The 21,066-nt window shown below is 32.0% G+C and overlaps 2 protein-coding genes and 1 long non-coding RNA gene across 3 annotated transcripts; 2 read left to right on the top strand and 1 right to left on the bottom strand.

The window, feature by feature from the left end:
* The first annotated feature begins 4,777 nt into the window (after positions 1-4,777).
* LOC140823601 (karrikin insensitive 2 receptor IA) lies at positions 4,778-5,875 on the top strand. Its single transcript, XM_073185022.1, has 2 exons — positions 4,778-5,172; positions 5,270-5,875. Exons 1-2 carry the CDS (start codon positions 4,805-4,807, stop codon positions 5,715-5,717), a joined length of 816 nt encoding a protein of 271 aa, XP_073041123.1. The 5' UTR covers positions 4,778-4,804; the 3' UTR covers positions 5,718-5,875.
* A 5,747-nt stretch (positions 5,876-11,622) lies between these two features.
* On the top strand, positions 11,623-12,891 carry LOC140824788 (uncharacterized). The gene is made up of 2 exons (XR_012116458.1): positions 11,623-12,350; positions 12,610-12,891. It is a non-coding gene; the product is annotated as an uncharacterized lncRNA (long non-coding RNA).
* A 4,144-nt stretch (positions 12,892-17,035) lies between these two features.
* Positions 17,036-20,011, bottom strand: LOC140823600 (metal transporter Nramp3.2-like). Its single transcript, XM_073185021.1, has 4 exons — positions 19,325-20,011; positions 18,689-18,825; positions 17,962-18,611; positions 17,036-17,514 (listed from the first exon to the last, which is right to left on the bottom strand). Exons 1-4 carry the CDS (start codon positions 19,885-19,887, stop codon positions 17,296-17,298), a joined length of 1,569 nt encoding a protein of 522 aa, XP_073041122.1. The 5' UTR covers positions 19,888-20,011; the 3' UTR covers positions 17,036-17,295.
* Positions 20,012-21,066: the final 1,055 nt, after the last annotated feature.

Raw genomic sequence — 21,066 nt, 5'->3', positions numbered from 1 at the left:
TACTATAATCCTATCGACGTAGGCTATACTTTGACGTAAGTTTTGCTACGTTTTGACATGATTTGAAATTATGCTATTGTCAGAATTGAATAGGATTCATATATGATGTTCTTGACATGTTAGACATCATAGAATCGAAGTCAGATTAAGAAACAGACTGATTATGGAATTGTTATGAATTTTCTGGAGTATATTGATTTATACTGGACATATTTGAATTGTGACGGGATTACGGATTATATTGGATATGAGTTATAGATTGTAACTGTTATCTGGTGAATTGGTATTGACGGGGATATTGAAATTATACCGTTATACCGTTAATTTGAATTAAATCCAGATTGATCAGATTGTTATGATATTGACTGGTATATTGATATGAGATTATTGATATTGTCAGTACCAGACAGATTGTGAGTTCAGGACTTCGACTGAGCCAGAAACCGACGAAAGAAAGGTATAAGTCAATGTGGTATTGGGAGATGGACTTAAGTCGGTTTAGACTTGGGTTTCCCTAAATCACATACTTTACTTTATTGCATTGATATTTGCATTGATTGATGATATACTTGTTTTCTGGAGTTATAGATTACAGGTATTAGACGAGTAGTCTTATGACAGAAGTGCCGTTAGTGGTGGGATCACCACGGGCAAATTGCACGATATCATAAGATGGTGTATTGGCGGATGTGCCAAAGTCTGTCACTGGATGTTTGGCTATCGATGTGGATAGGATGGTGGCTTTTTCTATTACTGTTAATCAGTATGGTATCGATGTGGATAGATTAGTAGCTCTTCTATTACTGTTAATCGATGTCATATCGATGTGGATAGAATTAGAGTTGCTTCTATTACTGTTAATCGGTACTATATTGATGTGGATAGAATAATAGCTTCCTCTATTACTGGTAATCGATACCGTATCGATGTGAATAGAACTGGAGTCTTTTCTATTACTGTTGATTGATACCATATCGGCGTGGATAGAACTGGAGTCTTTTCTATTACTGTTAGTCGATATACGCATGCCAACTTCTGGAATCGGGATCCCTAAACTAGGATTGAGTCTAGTCTGAATGATGTAGCTACGAGTATTGTCGACAGTTAGATATTGATTATGTTTCAGACTTTGTTACATATATCTGTTACCTAATTACATGCTTTATATTGTTTATATGATTGCATGTTTCGTTGATTTATACTGGGAGTATATTCTCACCGGTTTATCCGGCTGTTGTCTTGTCTGTATGTGTACTTGACAACAGATGGGACAGGTTCAGGGTCGAGAAGATGAAGAGAGAGATCGTGATTAGAGTGGTGGCACGGACTTGGACTAGAGATAGGGTTGAACACTTGATAGTAGTTGTCAAACCCTAGTTTGAATAAATGTGTTGTAATACAGGACTTGTATTTTATATACTGATATGTATATATGTTTTAATTTCACTACGTTCCGCATTTTAAAAAAAAAAATTAGACCCTGTTTATAATTGATTAATTAGTCCCAAAGATGATTAGAACTTGATTAGCATCCGGGTCCCCACAAATATATTATGTTATTATTTTGCATAACATGATTATTGAAAATAAAGAGTGGGTCATATGACAAATAGTACAACGATGATGGTGACGATCCACCGCTCCATGACACAAATCGATGATTTCATGGTTATTTATGGAAAAATTCTAAACTGTATGAAGTGCATCACCAACTTCGTGTCGACTTAATTGAGAAATTTTGGGCACAATACAACAAGAATTAAATTTTACATATTTTTTTAAAAAAAACTAATTTATATTTTAATTTTAATTTTATGTAAGTGAGATTTTTTTTTCTATTTTGTACTTATTTTCAAATTTAAAATAAAATTTTAATTTTCAATAAATTACGATTGTAAAATAAAATGAAATATTAATGTTGTAAATAAAACTGAAAGTATATCTCTATTAATGAAGAAAAGGAATAAAGATGAATAAATGGATATTAAAAGCTATGTTTGGTACGTATAATAGAATAAGTAAATGATTACTAATTAGAGTGATTAAAAAATCAGATATACAGATTAATAGTATGGTGGATAAATAACATGTTGTTTGGTATGATTTTAAAATGATGGATTAATTTTGTTGATTTTATTGTAATGACCAAAATGTCCCAAATGCTAATTAAATATATATTCTTAAAATAATTGGATAGATTATTAAATATTTATAATTATAATTTACATTTTTTAAATTAATTTAAATAGAAATAAATTTGTAAATATACATTTATTTTAAAAAATTAAAATAACAATAATATTTTGAATGTTAATGTTAAATAAAATTTAGTAATAATTACAAAATTATTGTTTTTTAAAAATAATTATAAATATTTTTAAAATAATTTGATAGATAATTAAATATTTATAATTATATTTTACATTTATTAATTTAAATATATTTGTTAGAAATATATTTATAAATATACATTTAATTAATAATTAAAATAGTAATAATATTTTAAATATTAATTTTATTGTTAAATAAATTTTAGGGATAATTATAATATTATTGTTTTTTTAAAATAATTGAAAATTATAAAAATATATGAAATTAATTTATAAAAAAAATTAATAAAAATTTAAACATTATATTAATTATTAAATTTTCAGTGATTTTAATTTTATATTATATGAAGAAGATAATTCAAGGGTATTATGGTCAATATACAATCTTATCATGAGCATTATTTAAGAATTATATATTATCATCACACAAATGACATGATTAGTGGGAGCTTTCAATCATAATCAAGGGCTTAAAGAATAAATAAAAAATGAATCAAACATAAGATAAAGAATTATTATTTAATAAGCATTCTTTTATCATGGCTACCAAACATTAAGATTAATAAGCATTCTTTTATCATGACTACCAAACAATAAGAGTTAATATTTATAAATAATGAATGTCAATATTAAAATAAATATAAGTAGATCACCCAATTTGAGTGGGCCCGTGAAGTTGGTCCTCTTAGCCAAACAATTTAAGTGGTTTTGAGTTGAAATTTTATCGACCCATATTTAAACAAGCCACTCCGAAGTGTGTTACGAATACAGACAACGAGTTTGGGTTGACATGCGGGTTGAGACGAAAAAAATATTTGTTAATTTATGTTTTGCATTATGGTGATATATATATTTTGTAGTGAAAGTTATAAAAAAAAATTTTGTTAATTGATTTGGCTTACATCTACAAGCGTGAAATCATGAATTAAGATTTTTTAGAAATGCTTACTCGTGATATAATATATTCAATTAATTGTAAGAATTTTTCTATATATTTGTATTTTTTGGTGGCAGATGAGATGATCGACATTTATTAAATATCTTGTTTCCATTTCCAAGTGTAACCAACTTCGAGATGCAGGATATTTTATCATCTCCAGAACTATTAAATTTGTTGTCCAAACAAAGAAGTGAAGAACGTGCGCCCACGTGTAATAATTTAAATAAAATCCCAGATTCGAATTTTATTATGGATAAAAAGATGGATAACGATAGGTTTATCCCGGTAATAGATTTGTTCTGATTCGATTTTAAATTAAGTTGGACCTAATATGAGTATGAAAACAAAATCTTGTCTGTTAAATAAAATTCTATTGAATGCTATTTTGTCTTGGGAAATTTCGCACGCTATTTTAGAAGATTGCATGCAAGATTTATTTTCCAAAAAATATGATGATGGATCAATTATATCATATGTATTTCTAGGTTACTATACTACAGCTAAAGGACCTTGTGAGAGCAACTCCAATCATTGCTCCACAATGGAGTTGCTCCATTGTGGAGCAAGGATTTTCACTCCAATCCAGCACCATTTTTGGTGCTGGACTAGAGTTACTCTAAAAGCAACTCTACATGTGGCGCAGCACAATATTTTATTTTTTTTTTAAATTTTATTTTGTTTTTTAATAATTATAAATATTTAATATTCTATTATATATTAATTATATAATTAATATTTTTATTTTTAAATTTTTAAAAAATTTATTCTTGAAACATAAATAATAATTTAGATTTTTTTAAAAAAATTTTAAAAATTAAATAGATTGTATATTTCTATTTTTTTTAATCGATTTTCTAATAAATAATGAAATAATATAATTACATTTATTATGTATAATTGTGTAATGAAATTATAAATAGTTATTATTGAATTAAAATTAATATTATAAGAATATTCTGAGAATATTCTTTTTTAGTGTAGAATGTAGTGTAGATAGGTTGGAGATGAATTTAGTGTTACACTATTGTAGTGCAGAATATAGTGCAGAATGTAGTGCAGTGGGTTGGAGATGGTCTGAACACATTACACGGCCAAATCTCATTCATAAATATTATATTATTAAATGTGAGACTCTTAGAATATCTATTTTAGAGTATACCAAAATATTTAATTCCATAATTACTCTTCTTATCTTACCAAAAATCTCCTCAAATCACCCCATATTTTACATAAAAAAAATTCTAAACAAAACTTTCTTTTTAAATCGAATAACTCTTCTAAATCCAAGTACCTTTTTGCCAGTAACAGTTGGTTCATGCTAGCGTAACCCGATCAATTATCAACCTTTCTTTTTCAACCTTTTTGGTTAACAGAGACGGTGTATGTATACACACACTTGGCCGACATGGACACCACACAAGTCGCTTTATGCCCGGTCATGTGATGGCCACCACATACAAAAAGTCAAAAAATATCAGCCCATAAATCCCAATTCCTTAAATGCAAACTGTAGATTAAACCCAACTCCTCGAATATGGGCACAGTCGAAGAAGCCCACAACGTACGGGTTCTAGGCTCCGGCCAGCAGACCGTCGTCCTCGGTCATGGCTTTGGCACCGATCAATCTGTGTGGAAGCATTTGGTGCCTCACCTTGTCGACAATTACAGAGTCATAGTGTATGATAACATGGGAGCCGGGCCGACGAATCCGGACTATTTCGATTTCGAGAGATACGCCAATCTTGAAGGGTATGCGTATGATTTGCTTGCGATTCTTGAGGAGTTTCGTGTCGAGAGCTGTATTTATGTGGGCCATTCTTTGTCCTCCATGACTGGAGTTATCGCATCCATCTTCCGCCCTGATTTGTTCCACAAGATCATCTTGATTTCAGCTTCTCCGAGGTACAATCTTTCCTGTCTTTTTTTTTTTTTTAATTCTGGATAATGGGACAACGAATGGAATTTCGCAGAGCTGAATTCACTAACACATTTTGAGCAGGTTTATAAACACGGACGATTACTACGGAGGATTCGAGAAAGAAGAAATCGACCAACTCTGCAACGCAATGGAAGCAAACTACAAATCCTGGATATCAGGTTTCGCCCCGCTGGTGGTGGGTGGAGACATGGATTCGGTGGCGGTGCAGGAGTTCAGCCGGACGTTATTCAACATGCGACCCGACATCGCACTCAGTGTGTTTCGAACCATTTTCACCTTTGATCTGAGGCACTTCCTGTCGCGTGTTACTGTCCCGTGTCACATCCTTCAGAGCTCCAAGGATCTGGCCGTGCCGGTGGCCGTGGCGGAATATCTACACCAGAATCTCGGCGGGAAATCCATCGTGGAAGTGATGTCAACCGAGGGCCACCTGCCGCAGCTCAGCTTGCCGGAGATCACCATCCCGGTGCTGCTGCGACATATTACGCGGGATATCGTTGACGAATGATTCAACGGAAAAACAACGGTGATGAAAATGTTCGATTGTGCTTAGGTATCGTGATAATGTCATTATTCGGTGTTAACTATTTAGTTTTTGTTTCTTTGTCGAGTTCTGCTGTATGAATCATATTCTAGAACAATAATAATATTGCGTTTGGATATAAATATTTGATTTGAAAATTATTTTAATAATAAAATTATTAAAAATATTGATTTGATATATAACGAATTTGAAAATAACGTAATTTTAATCTATTTGAAATCCAATAATTCGAAATTATTGATCTATATGCTCACTGGGTGTTTTGTTTCTTTTGTGTTTAAATGAAGTACTTTAAAGTTTAGTAACATTTCAAGCAATTGATTAAATTTCTATAATCTCAGTAATCTTTTCTAAGATTATGACTATCGAGTCAATTCAACTAAAATAAATATACTAAATTAAATAAAGTCGGGTGGTTAAATTGAGAAATGTAGGGTAAATCAAAATAAACTAACTCAACATGAATTGCTTGTTTATATAACAGTTTATTTAGTTAAAAATTAATTTTTGGAGTAAGTAAATAATTTATTTTAAAAAAATTAGTGTTAGATTATATATATATATATATATATATATATATATATATATATATATATATATATATATATATATATATATATATATAAAAGAGGGTTGTTACCCTGCACCCAAGGGTGCAGTGTAACCGTCAGCTGTCGCCCACATGTGCATTTTTTTTTTTTTTTTTAAACAACGTTTAGCGACGGTTTTTCATATTCCGTCGCTACTAGCAACGAAATCTAAAATACCGTCGCTAAACGTCTAATTTTAAAAAAAAGCCGGACAGAGGGGAACAGAGGAACATGCATAAAATCGATTATCCCGTCCAACCTACCGCCCACAACACAGAAAAGTTTGAGAGAAACACAACACAGAAAAGTGAGGTTCAACTGAAGGCAAATCTGGAGATCTCGTGTAAGGTTTTTCCGTGCGCCTCAAATCCGAAGGTAACTCGATATTGTTGGAAAATTTCTCACTCCCGGTAGAATTTGTGCGTGAATGTGTTAGAAAACCTCGAGTATAAAAATATGTGCGTGAATGTAAATCGAAGTTGTTAAAAATAAAAATTTGGTTCGATGTATGTGTGAATGTAAGTGCGGGTCAAATAAAAAATTTTCCGTGCGCCTCAAAAGCACAGTGTGCTTGAAACCTCACAATTTTATGAATAAATAGGAATTTAAAAGCTCGAGTTTCTCTCAAACTTTTCTGTGTTGTGGGGCGGTAGGTTGGACGGGAGAATCGATTTTGTGAACGCCTCTCTGTCCCCCTCTGTCCGGTTTTTTTAAAAAAATTAGACGTTTAGCGACGGTTTGTAAAAATCCATCGCTATTGGCGACGGATTCTTAAAAGTCGTCGCTAAACGTTGTTTTAAAAAAAAAATGCACATGTGGGCAATAGCTGTGCGTCAACTCAGCTGTCGTCCACTGTTACCCTGCATATATATATATATATATATATATATATATATATATATATATATATATATATATATATATATATAGACACACACATACATATATATAGAAGATAGCTAAAATAAATAATTGTTTTAATAAATATTTATATACATTATAGCAGTAGTGTGGGCTGTAGCCCCGCCCTTGTCGCCCCACTTGACAATGGGGCCTAATGTTTTCGTGCCATTATTCATTCAGTTCAAAATCAGCTGTTATCAATTATTGTGGGCTGTCCAAATATGTGATATCTTCGGCTTCAGCCATGCTGGGTAGAGGTGAAAGTAAACATCGGAAAACCCGAAAATCGAATCGCTCCGGTGTACACTTTTCTATTCCAGAAGATCAACTAGTAAAATATATCAAACCATGTTCACATAACATATCTTACATTCTAGAACAAAGCAGGGGGTATTTTTGGATTCACTGGTATTCCTGAACAAGGTTAGAGTTCAAGCTGGAATAACTTGAGAAGAAATCAAACTCAGAAAGCACTACCCATGAAATTCGATTTACACATTATTCTTTATCAGTTGGGATTTGAATAGTGTACCACTCAAAATATAGACCGTCTTACAAAAGACTTACTTTGAAAAAAAAATGTTGTGATTTTCACAATTAAATTATAAATATTTTGGTTATTTCATCGAGTAATTAGATAAATTGATTAGTTTATTTTATTGAAAGATAAAGAAAAGAAAAAGTAGGCAGCGGCCAATCCTGCATTAATAGCGGGATGAGATTCCAGATAAAGCTAGCAAGGTTTCTTGTTATTCATGGATCCTTGCTGGGTTTGTGTCTATTCTTCTCTACACCTTGAAGTATATCTTGGTGGGCATGTGATTATGTCGAATTATTTCAATATTACTATTAAAATTTTATCGCCATATTTTCTTTTTCTTTGATAATAAGATAATTAGATCTATTTTTTAAAAATTACGACGGAGGTGAGGGATAATTGTTTTAATGTGAGTCGAACTCATGTCTTTCGACATTTAAATCTAAAATAATTATATATATTTAGTTTTGAATGTAAACAAATATTAAGGATATGTTTGATAGATAGGATTAGCCCATGATAAGATAACAATTATTATATATCCAATGTTTGGTTGGTTTTTTGATCAAATATATGGGCCCGTGAAATAAGAAAAAGCACGCACTATAGCTATAATTTGTTGGACAAATAATATTGATAATTTAGGTGTGATAATTTATTCCATTTATTTATCACCACAAACTATTGTCCTCCATTGGAGGACAATCTTCGCCTTGTAAATGTTGGATTAGCACTTATATCAGTAGGAGTCATGCTGAGTCTTGCCCTGTGGATGCTGTACGCGAACCGCCCCCGAAGGGAGGAAGTGTTTGCTAAGATCTCATCAAGAATAAGAGACAGCTTCAGTGGCAACAAATGAAAATGTAGTGAGAATGATGTAACATCAAGTTCAAATATCCCTTTCTCTCTCCTTCATCAAGTCCAAGATATCATCCATGTCTTCTGCGCCGATCTCTCAATTTCAATACAATCCCATGTCTTCTGCGCCGATTGGGTGGAGGTGGAGGTCTCGGTGGTGGTGGTGGATTCAGATGTGGTGGTGGATTCGGAGATGGTGGTGGTTTTGGTGGGGGCGACGGTTTTGGAGGTGGTGGAGGTTTGGGTGGTGGAGGAGGAGTAGGAGGTGAGGCGGCTTGGGTGGTGGTGGAGGTTTTGGTGGTGGCCATTAAAGGAGTTGTGAGTATTTAGGCGATGGTGGTGGACTTGGCTATTAAAAATGTGGGGATGTTTGGTCATTTTATGTTCATGTACAAAATTAATACGTAATATTAAAATCATACTAAACACCGTAAATTTTATCCCACCATGTTTTTTATCAATATCTCTATTTTTTAATTCTTATATTATTAATCATTTATTTATCCTATCACACGTACCAAACATAACCAAGAGATTCGCTCAATTCCTTGTGTTTAGTCAGGTTTTTATATATAAAAATATTTGAAATTTTTAAGTGTGTTATTATACTCCAAAGAATAAATTATATTAATTTTTTATGACATTGTAAATGTAAAAATGAAGGGATTTAAAGATATTAACATTAAATCTTAAAAATTATTTGGATGAGGCAACACTTCATTTTATTTTTTAAAAAATATAAAAAGTTATCAAACCAATGTTTAAAAAAAAAACGAATTAAGTTAAAAATATTCTCTTTGTGGAAAGAGCGGTCAACATGTGGTTTGACTACACTAGATGTAAAAAAGAAAAAAATGCGTAAAAATAGTTGAAAATCGTGATTAAGATTGATTTGTTATACGAAATTAGTTAAATTTTATTTTTAAAATTTGAAGTTAATTTTTTTTAAAAAAATTAAATGTGTAAATATATGCCTTTTTTATACCTATAAAAAGCTTAAAGACCCCTAAATGTGTGTACTTTAATTATTTATTACTTTTGAAAACTAAAAAAATCCTAAAATCCATATGCTTGTCAGTTTATACTTATTTTGTACATTTATGTCTTCTTTGATCAAATATTGATATGATATAATTAAAATTATATTACAATTAAAAATATTTTTTTAGCTTAATCTCATATAATTAAACTTGTTTGAACTTGTAAAATTGGGAGCTTGACAATCACGCTTCACGAGTTTCAGAATTTTGTATCAAACAACTTATATAATATTATAAACTAATTTGGCACATGAACAGCTGATTTATTATTAAATTATATGTAAAATATGATGATTTAATAAATAAATATATATATAATATATATATATATATATGTGTGTGTGTGTGTGTGTGTGTGTGTGTATTAATTTAATTAAATTTGATAGTGAAATGAAATCGATATACGAACTAATGGTAATTAATGGATGCATGAATGATTATTATTATTATTATTATTATTATTATTATTATTATTATCATGATACATGAATTTAATAATTATCAGGCTGGTATATTTTAATTTTATTGAAAGATATTTTTTTTAAAAAAATATTCCCTTATTTTATAAAAAAGAAATAATTAATAATCAATTGTAGCGTAAAATCAGATTCTATTATTATTGTATAACTATTACTTATGTCTTGATTTATTTATTTATTTATTATTAATTAACAATCGATTGTTAGCGTAAAATAAGATAAATAGATGTATTTTTTAGTATTATTCGTGTAATTTTTTTCCCATGAAGTAAATGGTGGAAACTGGATTGAATTTGAAAGAGAAATTGCTCCATGATTATCGCTGCTTTACAGCTTGTGCTGTTTCAATCGTTTTGTCACCTCACTGAAGCTTCCATTCCAGCTGCAACAATAGCTCCTAATCAACTAATCTATTTTTATATATTTAAAATAATATTTTTTTATGTTTTTTTATTATAAAAAATAAAAATAATCGTTTTTTGGGGAATATTTTTAGTCGTAAATGAAATGTGATTTTTTAGATCAAATAGTAATGTGATTATATTTTTATAAATATTTGTTGTTTATTTGGAAATATCCTTTAAACAATTAAAACATTATTTTGAGATAGACCTTGATTGAAACTTCTCACTTTCCTAACCTTTATATTGAGAATTTGTATTTAAATGAACGGATGAGGACAATTTTCTTTTTATCAGAAATACAATAAAATTTTGGCAAAACATATTGTCCAATAAAAACAGTACCAACAATATCAGAAAAAGAATCATAAATTTTGGAGTTGAATTAAGTTTAAGTTCCAATGTTAACAAAAACTATACATATAACATGTATGTGCGCTATTTCAACGATAAACACATAGGTGTCCAATTTATGTTTCGAGAATCCATTAGCTTCATTTGTAGTAATTCATTATTTGCCTAGAAAATTCATTTCCAGTTTAATGTTACAATAATGATCCAACATAAATTTATGAAATTATGAAAATATCGGAGGTTCGGAGCATGCATAATGTTTTAAGACAAAAACTTGTGTGAGACGGTCTCACGGGTCATATTTATGAGACGGATCTCTTATTTGGGTCATTCATGAAAAAATATTTTAAGATCTGTGAGATGGTCTCACATAAGACTCACTCATGTTTTAAACACCTATGTTACTCGCCGCCAAATATAAAAAAGATCAATTTTTTGTCCTAAAATATTTTTATTTTTAAAACCATAAAACAACTATTTTTGAATAAAATATTTAAAATGTAGAATTTTTTATGCACTGTTGTTGAATGTTTTTTTTTTTTTTTTGAAACTATGTTGAATGTTTTTTAAAAGTGCTACATTTGGTGTTCAACATATCATTCTTTTAATCAACCACCAAGATTAATTAATCATCTCACCAACGGCATACTTTTGATTTTAAAATTATAATAATTTTATTTTTTATTTAGTTTAAAGAAAAGAAAAGAACATTACAACGGCTTAAATATATATATATATATATAGCCGTTGAGTGAGGTGACAAGTTCACAGGCTAAATGGGCTAGATCCAGTCTGTTTAATTGGCCTCAGTACAGCACAATGATTGTCCGGCCCACGCAAATTCAGGCCTATTTATATATCACTCCGCCCCTTCAATTCTATTAAATCCACATTAATTATATCTTAATTAATAGTCCATTGTGAGCGTTTTCGGTTTACTGTAAACATTTCACGCTTCTTTCAACGAAATTGCGGTCATGGATCGGAGAACGGGATTTCTTCTTGCACTTATCAGCATTGCGGCTTCCTCAGTCATCGGTCAGTCCCCTGCGGCTGCGCCAGCTCCAGCCACCGTCGCCGTCCCGTCCCACACCACCGTCAGCTGCGCCCGTTGCAGCTCCAGTTTCGACTCCTCCGACTTCATCTCCGGTAAGTTCTACACCTGAAGTTTCGATTTCGCCTCCGGCTTCCTCGCCCGTGAGCTCGCCGCCGACACCAGCCCCAGTACAGTCCCCGCCAACTCCGGCAGCCCGAGGCAGCAACTCCACCTGCTCCTATTTCAGCGCCTCCGGCCACCGCACCGGCTCCTAGCAAGAAGAGCATCTCTCCTGCTCCTGTCCTGCTCCTGAGCTACTCAGTCCGCCTGCACCGCCGACCGAAGCTCCTGGCCCCAGCACTGAGCTATCTCCCAGTCCCGCGGCAGTTAAAGATCTGGTGCGCATTATTACTCCTTCAATTTATTTAACCTAAGAATCATCCAGATCTGGTACTACGAGTCGTTATTTTGCTCGTAAATCAACTTATCGTTCAAATTGAGCGTGTCTGAGGAAAACATCGATTTGTTCTTAACGTGCACCTTGTCGGTAGACGGTAGCGCCGCAATGATATCCCGACTTTTTTTGGGGGCAAATTGTTTAATATTATATTATGTGCTTTTCTTTACATTTTTTGTTTGTTTTTAACTTTTTTTCAGAGTGGGGCAGAGAAATTGATGAGCGCCGTACTGGGAAGTTTGGCACTGTTCGTTGGCTGCTTCTTCATCATCATATAGGAAATTAGAGATAACTCTCTTTTATCCAACAATTTGCCACGAAATTTCATTCAACTCCCGTTAACGATTCGTCACATACCTTATTTGCCACACACACAGGACACCTGGCGTCTCTTTGTTTCTCTCTGTTCTTTAGGCACCTTTCTCTTTCTTTTTGAGTTTTGTATGATGATTTGATGATTCTATTGATTATTTATTTATTAATTTCCAGCGGATATTGCAATTTAATAAGATAGTTATGCTTCTCAATTTAAATTATCATTCAGTTTTGAATTTTGAATATAAAATTGGATCATACCAAACGAATTGATGAAAATGAAAACATTAATAATGAGTTTGTCAAAAAGATACAAAGCTCAATCTATGCTAAACAAAATAATTTTGTCAAGTCGAATAAGAGATTTGTTTAACAAAATCAATTCTCGCAAAAATCTCATAAATAGTTTCTGGGCAATTCAAAAATTTTTATGATGTAATTTAAAGAAAATGTGATCTTAATATATCTCTGAGTAAAATAAATCAGAATAATCGAGCAGTCAATATTACTTTATTATAATTTTATTTTTATGCATGCTGCTTATGTTAAAATTTGAAATGCCGATACAAAAAAAAAGTGTAAATTTTAAAATAATTATTGGATGAGCCAATATTCAGTGTAATTGTAATTATCTCAAACCAATAAATAGATAAAATAATACATAAATATGATAAATTTTATGTCTGATGCATTAATTCTCATATTTATAAAATCATAAAATATCAAAATTACAATCTTAATTTGTTTTTGCAACTATAACACATTAAAAATATTAAATATTTGTCAAATCATTATCAGACACGCTTAATCATAATTAAAATTAAAAAATAAACATCGAAATTATAAACCTAATTTATTACCTTCAAAATAAAAAAAATTAATAGATGCGATTCATTGTGGTTAAACACGCTTAATTAAACACCTTAATTATACTTAATTCGATCAAACTACAGTTTGACTGTTTTTTTACGCTTTCTCCGAAGCGGGGCGTTTTTTCCAAGTTTCAAGCTTAAGCGAGCTTTTTAGAACACTGATAAATATTACTGTTTCTCCTCATAAGAGATTAAATAAAATCATCTTAGGATACCAATTGGAATAGAAGAAGAGCAAAAAAGTTTGGCCACAAAATGAAACGGCAGCACCAAGACAAAGTGTGACCTTCCAAGAAAGTGCAAATTCAATAAAACCAATTATGATCATGGCAGCTGTCACATTTATAATTAATTAATTTATTTTTCTTTTTTGAAAGTGCAGGCAGGCAACACTTTACTTCAAAACCAAGATTGTGTCTTATAGGGGTCAACAGGATGAAGACGCCGGTCGGTGCCTAATATTGACACCCAATTTACAACTTGTAATGCCTTTTTAACAATATTTTTGTTAATTTTGAATGGAACTCCTCTTGTTTTGATTTCAATGATTGGAATGTCACATGATTAATAATATGTCCGAGATGGAGGACTTTATTATTTAGACCACGATCAAATGATACATTATGATTTTACCATTTAACCACGATAGATTTAATATAATAACGTGAGATTAAATATTTGAGATAGAATCAAACATGGGATTAAACATTTTATTAATATAAAATATTGAATATCCCACATCGATAGATTTAATATAATAACGTGAGATTAAACATTTGAGATCGAATCAAACATGGGATTAAACATTTTATTAATGTAAAATATTGAATATCCCACATCGATAGATTTAATATAATAACGTGAGATTAAACATTTGAGATAGAATCAAACTTGGATTAAACATTTTATTATTACAAAATATTGAATATCCCACATCGATAGCAGTTGATTTCCGGTACTATGATTTATTTTAGGTAAACAAACTTAAAGTCAATCACGCATAACTCTGGACTTATTCGAGTCATCTCCAACCCAAGCATCAAAATACCGTGTCAAAACAACCCAACTCTATTTTCCTCTGCGCCAAATTTGGCGTAAATAAGTTTCCTTTTTTTAAATTTTTTTGCTTTTCTAATTATAAATATTATAATAAAATTATAATATTATTATATATAATAGGATATTATTATATTAATTTAATAATTTGATATATTAAAAAAGGAAAAAACAAAAAAAAAATTAATTTTTTTTAAAAAAATAAGAGTGGGTCGAGCTTTTCACCTACTCACCTCGACCTACCTGGGTCAAGCTCGACCCAAGTCTGAAGAATGGGTCGAGCTCGACCCAAACAAAGAGTTCGATCCACCTCGAGTACTCAACCCAATTTTTTAAGACAACAGCCTAGTTTGAAACCATATATTTATTTTTTATCTCATAAACTAACTTTCCTCTATTTTAAAAAAGTCAAAATTTAAATGGATCATATATATTTTTTTTAAGTTTCGTTCCATGCTGTTTCGTCGATCCGTATCGGTCAAAACTCATCTACTAGTCAAAACTCATCTAACAATCTATTTTCCAATCGTGCACAAAGAACGTGGTCCAAAGAAGCAATATTTTCCTATGAAACAAGAGTTATGCAGGAAAGATGTCGAGCGTGCATTTGGCGTTCTTCAATCACGATTTACGATCGTGGCATCTCCAGCATGTGGTTGGAAGAAAAATTATTTGAATGATATAATGAAAGTATATATTATAATAATACACAATATGATAATCGAAGATGAACGTGATCTTAGTGCACCAAATCAAGATGCTAGGGAAGCACCGACTCCAATGGTAGAAATGACTGTCAATGAGCATATCAGATTTAGCGAATTTCTCTCTCGATATAAAAAATAAAAGACAAAGACACTCACTATGCTTACGAAATGATTTAATTGATCATTTATGAGATAAATATGGTCGTTCAAATATTTGAAGTTGTATTTATAATATGTTATTTAATTTAATATCAAATATTAATTTTATTTCACCAATTTAAATTATTTATATTTCAATTTGTAAAATATAGATTTCAATAATATATTTAAAATAATCATTTTAATAATATTATTGCAAGTATCAATAATAATATCAAATATAAAATATACTTATAATTATATCACTAAATTTAAAAAATAATAAGAAAAAAAATTAAATAAATCAAATAAAAAATATTTCAAGAATATTTTTTTTTAGAGTAAGATTTGAAGTTGATGAGTTGAAGATGAATATTATATTCGGTGCAGAAACTGCACTATTTTAAAATAGATTTGCTTTAAAATAGAGTTTTATGTCGAAGATGGCCTAAGTGATGATTTTCCGAAAAGAAAATACACCTTAATGATATGAGTAATATATATCAAATCTTTAAATCATTTTCAACTGCATAATCACATACGTGAAAAGTTTTTAAATCTCTCTGTTCTAGTATGAGGTCTGTTAATTTATTTTCTTTCGTCTAGAAATTTGTTAGGAACCGCTCATTATCCTTGTAACCTCATGACAACGACAATCATCCCTCCTCGGCCCGGGTGCCACATGAAGTGGCAGTGAGTCTCACTTAGGTCTAAAACAAAATCAAGAATAAATCCAAACTTCAGTTCCTCAGATTACTAAAAATGAAAGCTTCTCTTCTTCACTTAGTTTCCCGTTTCACTGTTTCTGAGCTCTTGTTTTGTAGCGGATGTTGTACTTGCCCCGTCTCCAACCCCGGGTAGTAACATTTTGCCTTCAATATCTCTTTCAAATATAATGAAACACTAGGTGTCACATTTTTTATTACATTGTCGTTGATGGAGAATCATATGAAATACTCGGTGTTCTTATCTTTTGTTGTATTGCCTGGTATTTATAGCATGCATGTCCTATGTCTCGATTCGATAGGATGTTCGTAAGTTGTAGCGACCATTTTTGTTTTGCAAAAACGAAAAGACAAAAGAAAAAAAGATCAAGAGGAAGATTATGCTAAACTACACTTTCCAAAATTTCGAAATCCCTGTAGGCAATCCAAATAGTAGCTTTATACTCTAACAAAGCTTGGAATGTGTCACCCTGCAACTGGAAAGTATATGCTCAGAATTAATATATAAGGTAGACATGAGCAGAAATCAAATGAGTAATGTTCGTCTTCTCGTTCAGTCGCAAGATCATGTAATGCAAAGGGCGATACAATGTGTGGAAAGCAGGAAACTACAAGAACTGCTTTAAAAACTGCTGCATATATGCTGCAACAAGCTAAGTCGGAGTACCCGTGTTACAGATATATGCAAGTGCACATCAAAGTGTCCTTGATTAAATTATATCTGCATTTGCTCATTCACTTCACTGTTGTTACAATATAAGGATTCACAATACTCATTGAATGCATAAATTTGCAAAAAAATTGTAAACGAAAAGTTCATAATCTCCTTTTTAAGTATTTGCAAACACTCTTTATTTCACCTCCGAGTTTGTGCGTACACAAGCATATTTTTGTATTTTACGACTTTCACAACCAACTCTCCTTGCTTGAAACCTTGCGTTGAATTTTGTTTCGTTTTATTTCAAACCTTCAGAATCCTAAACCAGATGATATAATTATCCATATCCAATATGTGTCTGTCACCTATAAATCTCGGTTATTTCTTAGTATCTTCAGGGGCCTGTGTTGATGGATCAAATGCAAGAACCACTAGTCGATTTCTTGGTTTTTCGAGTCAAACTTGGAGACACAGCTCCCCTTCCAACAAGATACATGATGAAACAACTATATGCAACTGCAAACACTGATAGCACAGGAGTAAAGAAATTTGCGCGTCCCTTGGATGAGAAAAAATCCACCAAAAGATAGATGTTGATCAACATCACCAATCCAGCTACACACCATGATGCTACCTACCAGCATAAGCATCCAAATTATCATGTTTTTGTCGACATAAGTTAGTAGTGGATTTCATATAATTAAGATCATCATTATATCTTGATTTTAGTTTTAATGTAAGGATAGATGACCTAACAGATTTATCCTGCTGCATTTCACCCACTTATATCTCGTATTGCATTTAATTCTCTCTACTATATATTTCTAGAGTGAGTCTCATATGAGACCGTCTCACGGATCTTAATCCGTGAGACGGGTCAACCCTACCCATATTCACAATAAAAAGTAATACTCTTAGCATAAAAAGTAATATTTTTTCATTGATGATCCAAATAAGAGATCCGTCTCACAAATACTACCCGTGAGACCATCTCACACAAGTTTTTGCCATATTTCTACTATTTATGTTCCACAATTCTAATATTGACTCTACCGAATGAACTCATGAAGAAAGAAGGTACCTGAAGAGCAGTGCCGATTCGGAAAACTCCCATGATTTCATCTTTTGACACAAGACAAAGGAGGGGGATAAGAGCAAAAGGGAACTGAATCGCCTGAAGCACGTTAAGCCATTCGTTCAAAACATCCAACGAATCCTCATACGTATCAAAAACTAGAGCAACGATTAGTGTAGGGACGATAGCACAGCTTCTTGTTACAAGGGCTCGTAGCCATTTTTTCAACCGCATGTTCAAAAATCCGCCCATGATAAACTGTCCAGCGTAGGTACCGGTCATGGTGCTACTCTGGCCAGAAGCTAGTAAACCAATAGCCCAAATGTATGCTATTGGAAATGATCCACCATATTTTTCTTGAAGATACTGCCCTGAATTTCCAAGACCTATACTGTTGGCTTCTTGTGTACCGTAAAATGCCTTCGCGAAAACCGAGGTAACTAACAGATTTATGACGAAAGAGGTCGTGAGGGCAGCAACAGATTCTATTGAAAAGTACGTGAGAGCTTCCCGAATTCGTGAAACCTTGCGATTGTCGACTTCTCTAGACTGTACAAGTGCGGAGTGCAGGAATACATTGTGAGGCATTATGATGCACCCCACCACTCCTGCTGCTTGCTTTATTGTGCTGGGACTGAGTTTTGGGACCAAAACACCTAATATCGCAGTTTACATATTAGATAACCAAAAATGCAAAGAATGTTAAAAATTTTCGGAAAGATCATTTTCTCACCTCTTAGAAGTTCAACACCATTAGGCTTTGTTTTGCCAAAGAGCCAAGCAAATGATATTGCCATAGTCGCTATCAGGACAGCAAAAAGGGCTTCTAATTTCCTCACACCACAATGCTCCAGAAATAGAAAGACGAAGCTGGTCAAAACGAAGAAGAAAAACAAGAAGAAGAAGGAACACAAGTCATAAGATGAATACAAAATTTCAATGGAAATATATACTTAAAGAAAAAAAATAAATGTATTAGTTTTGTTCGTATGAATCTCAACCACTATAAACGTGGGGGAAAAAACAAAGATTTAATCTTCATGCACAAAACTGAAACTTTATGTACACAACTTACCATTTTCAAATACTAGCATATTCCTCTATCCGATATATGAAGAATACTATAGCATTTAATATGAAGTCTCAACCACTCTTTACCTAAGAAACTGTCAAAACAGAAACTCTACTTACATTTCTTACCATTTTAACGTGTTGCTTTATCTGATGAAGAATAATAAAATACTCAGTTTATAATATAAGAAAAAGGTAAAATTTGGACAAATTTGCATTAGCTAAAGATTTAAAAATTTATCTTTAACTCAAAAAAATGATTTCAAGAACTATGTGTCAACAATCTCCAAATATTTACCAGTCGAGAGCTGTGATGATGACACCAACCCATATGTGGATGAACCCATGGCTCAAAATCTTGATCGCAATAGCACTACCAATTACTTCCTGAATATCAGCTCCGATCAAGGCAAACTCAGCCATCACCCAAAGTAAAATCCGGGCCCACTTCGGGTACTCTTCCCTGCACAGCTCCGCCAGGTGTCGGCCGGTCACGACACCGAGTCTGGCCGCCAGAAGCTGAACCAAGAGACCCATCGCCGTGGCCCATAACAGAAGCCATAACAGGGAGTACCCGGCCACAGCGCCGGCCTGGAGGTCCCCCTCCAGGTTACCAGGATCCAAGAACGCTATGCTCATCAAGAATCCGGGCCCAGTGAAAAGCCACAGCTTCCGCCATGAGAACGGCGGTACAGCGGAGGAGTACTCGTCGGCTTCAGATCCCACGTCCACTCCGATCACATGGATTCTCTCTGTGCAGTCGTAGGCACGCTCCTCTTCGTTTACCTCGATGAAAACGAGAGGCTGACTTGAGAGTAATCGTTGCTGGGATTCTTCTTCTTCTTCGTCGTGAGGATTCATTTTGATCAAAAGCGTTGATCAGTGAAGCAGAAAGGTAGAAAAGTGAAGGGATTTTGGAAGAGATTTTAGGAGAGCAAAGTTCGACGTGGGAAAATACAAGAGTCGAAACCTTCACTTATGGTCACAATGTAGTTTACAAATAATGCAACAAACATAATTATAAAAAAGGTTATAATATTTTTTATAGGACCTAAATAATTTGAATTTCATTTTTTAGTGGATTAAAATTTTGGAAATAATACAGAATTCTCGCACCCGTTTTCTTTGTCAACCGAATCAGTTTTTTTTTTTAAAAAAAAAATACATGTTTTATGCAATTATTATCAAATATATTTTTAGTAAGTCCTTGCAAATGATCTCTAATTCTGCTTATATTTACAATCTTGGTTTAATTATTTAATATTATTTGATCAACTTCAAAAATCATAACATACGCAACATGTGTATCTTACACTAATTTATATTTCTATATTATATTATTAAGTGTGAAGACATGATAATAAATACCTAGAAAGGACATCAACTTTTTTTTCCCAATTTTACCCTTATATGATACTAATATTACACTTTTGTCTTTTGTTTTTTTTAAAAAAATTTCAACACACATTTTTTTTTTATTTCAACCATTCAAATATCAATTTAGTCTCTCCATAATTTGTCAATTTGCACTTTAGTCCATCGAAAATGATAAAAAAAATTGTACACACGTTTGGTATAACCTTTTTAAAAATAAATTCCAAAACAAGTCTTTCACACGTTTAACTCTAAAAATATATAATCTTGTCGTGTGTTTGATTTTTAATATTTTGTATAGCGGAAAAAATGTAAGAAATAAAGTATCTTATAGTTTCAATTTAAGTTTAAACACTGATATATTTTTTAAACGTTTCGAAATAAAATTTCGAGGAAGAAGGTAAAAAAGTTTCACAAAATAGCATAGATATATAATTTTTTTTGTAAAATATATACGTTATTTTTGGGATACATTTTGAGTAGGATAATTTTTGATATTTAGTGTAATTATTTTTCATAATTGTTATAATATATAGGGTTATTTTAAATATTTGAAAATTTGGACAAGTCGTGACACCGAAATTAGTTGATCTACATCCGTAAGCCAAAAATGATTGTTTATAATTCATACGATAATTCAGTGTAGCAAATCACTGTAAATTTTGT

This window comes from Primulina eburnea, chromosome 2 (assembly GCF_022965805.1).
Source record: "Primulina eburnea isolate SZY01 chromosome 2, ASM2296580v1, whole genome shotgun sequence".
Taxonomy (NCBI): domain Eukaryota; kingdom Viridiplantae; phylum Streptophyta; class Magnoliopsida; order Lamiales; family Gesneriaceae; genus Primulina; species Primulina eburnea.
The sequence above is the reverse complement of the archived record's forward strand: the minus strand, read 5'-3'. Positions and strand labels throughout refer to the sequence as shown.

Coding starts and splice junctions, on each gene's coding strand:
- LOC140823600 (XM_073185021.1), bottom strand. CDS start 19,887: ATGAATCCTCACGACGAAGAAGAAGAAGAATCCCAGCAACGATTACTC. Junction 18,826..19,324: donor ATCATCACAGCTCTCGACTG/GTAAATATTTGG, acceptor CGTTTTGACCAG/CTTCGTCTTTCTATTTCTGG. Junction 18,612..18,688: donor TGGTGTTGAACTTCTAAGAG/GTGAGAAAATGA, acceptor CTGCGATATTAG/GTGTTTTGGTCCCAAAACTC.
- LOC140823601 (XM_073185022.1), top strand. CDS start 4,805: ATGGGCACAGTCGAAGAAGCCCACAACGTACGGGTTCTAGGCTCCGGC. Junction 5,173..5,269: donor TTGATTTCAGCTTCTCCGAG/GTACAATCTTTC, acceptor CATTTTGAGCAG/GTTTATAAACACGGACGATT.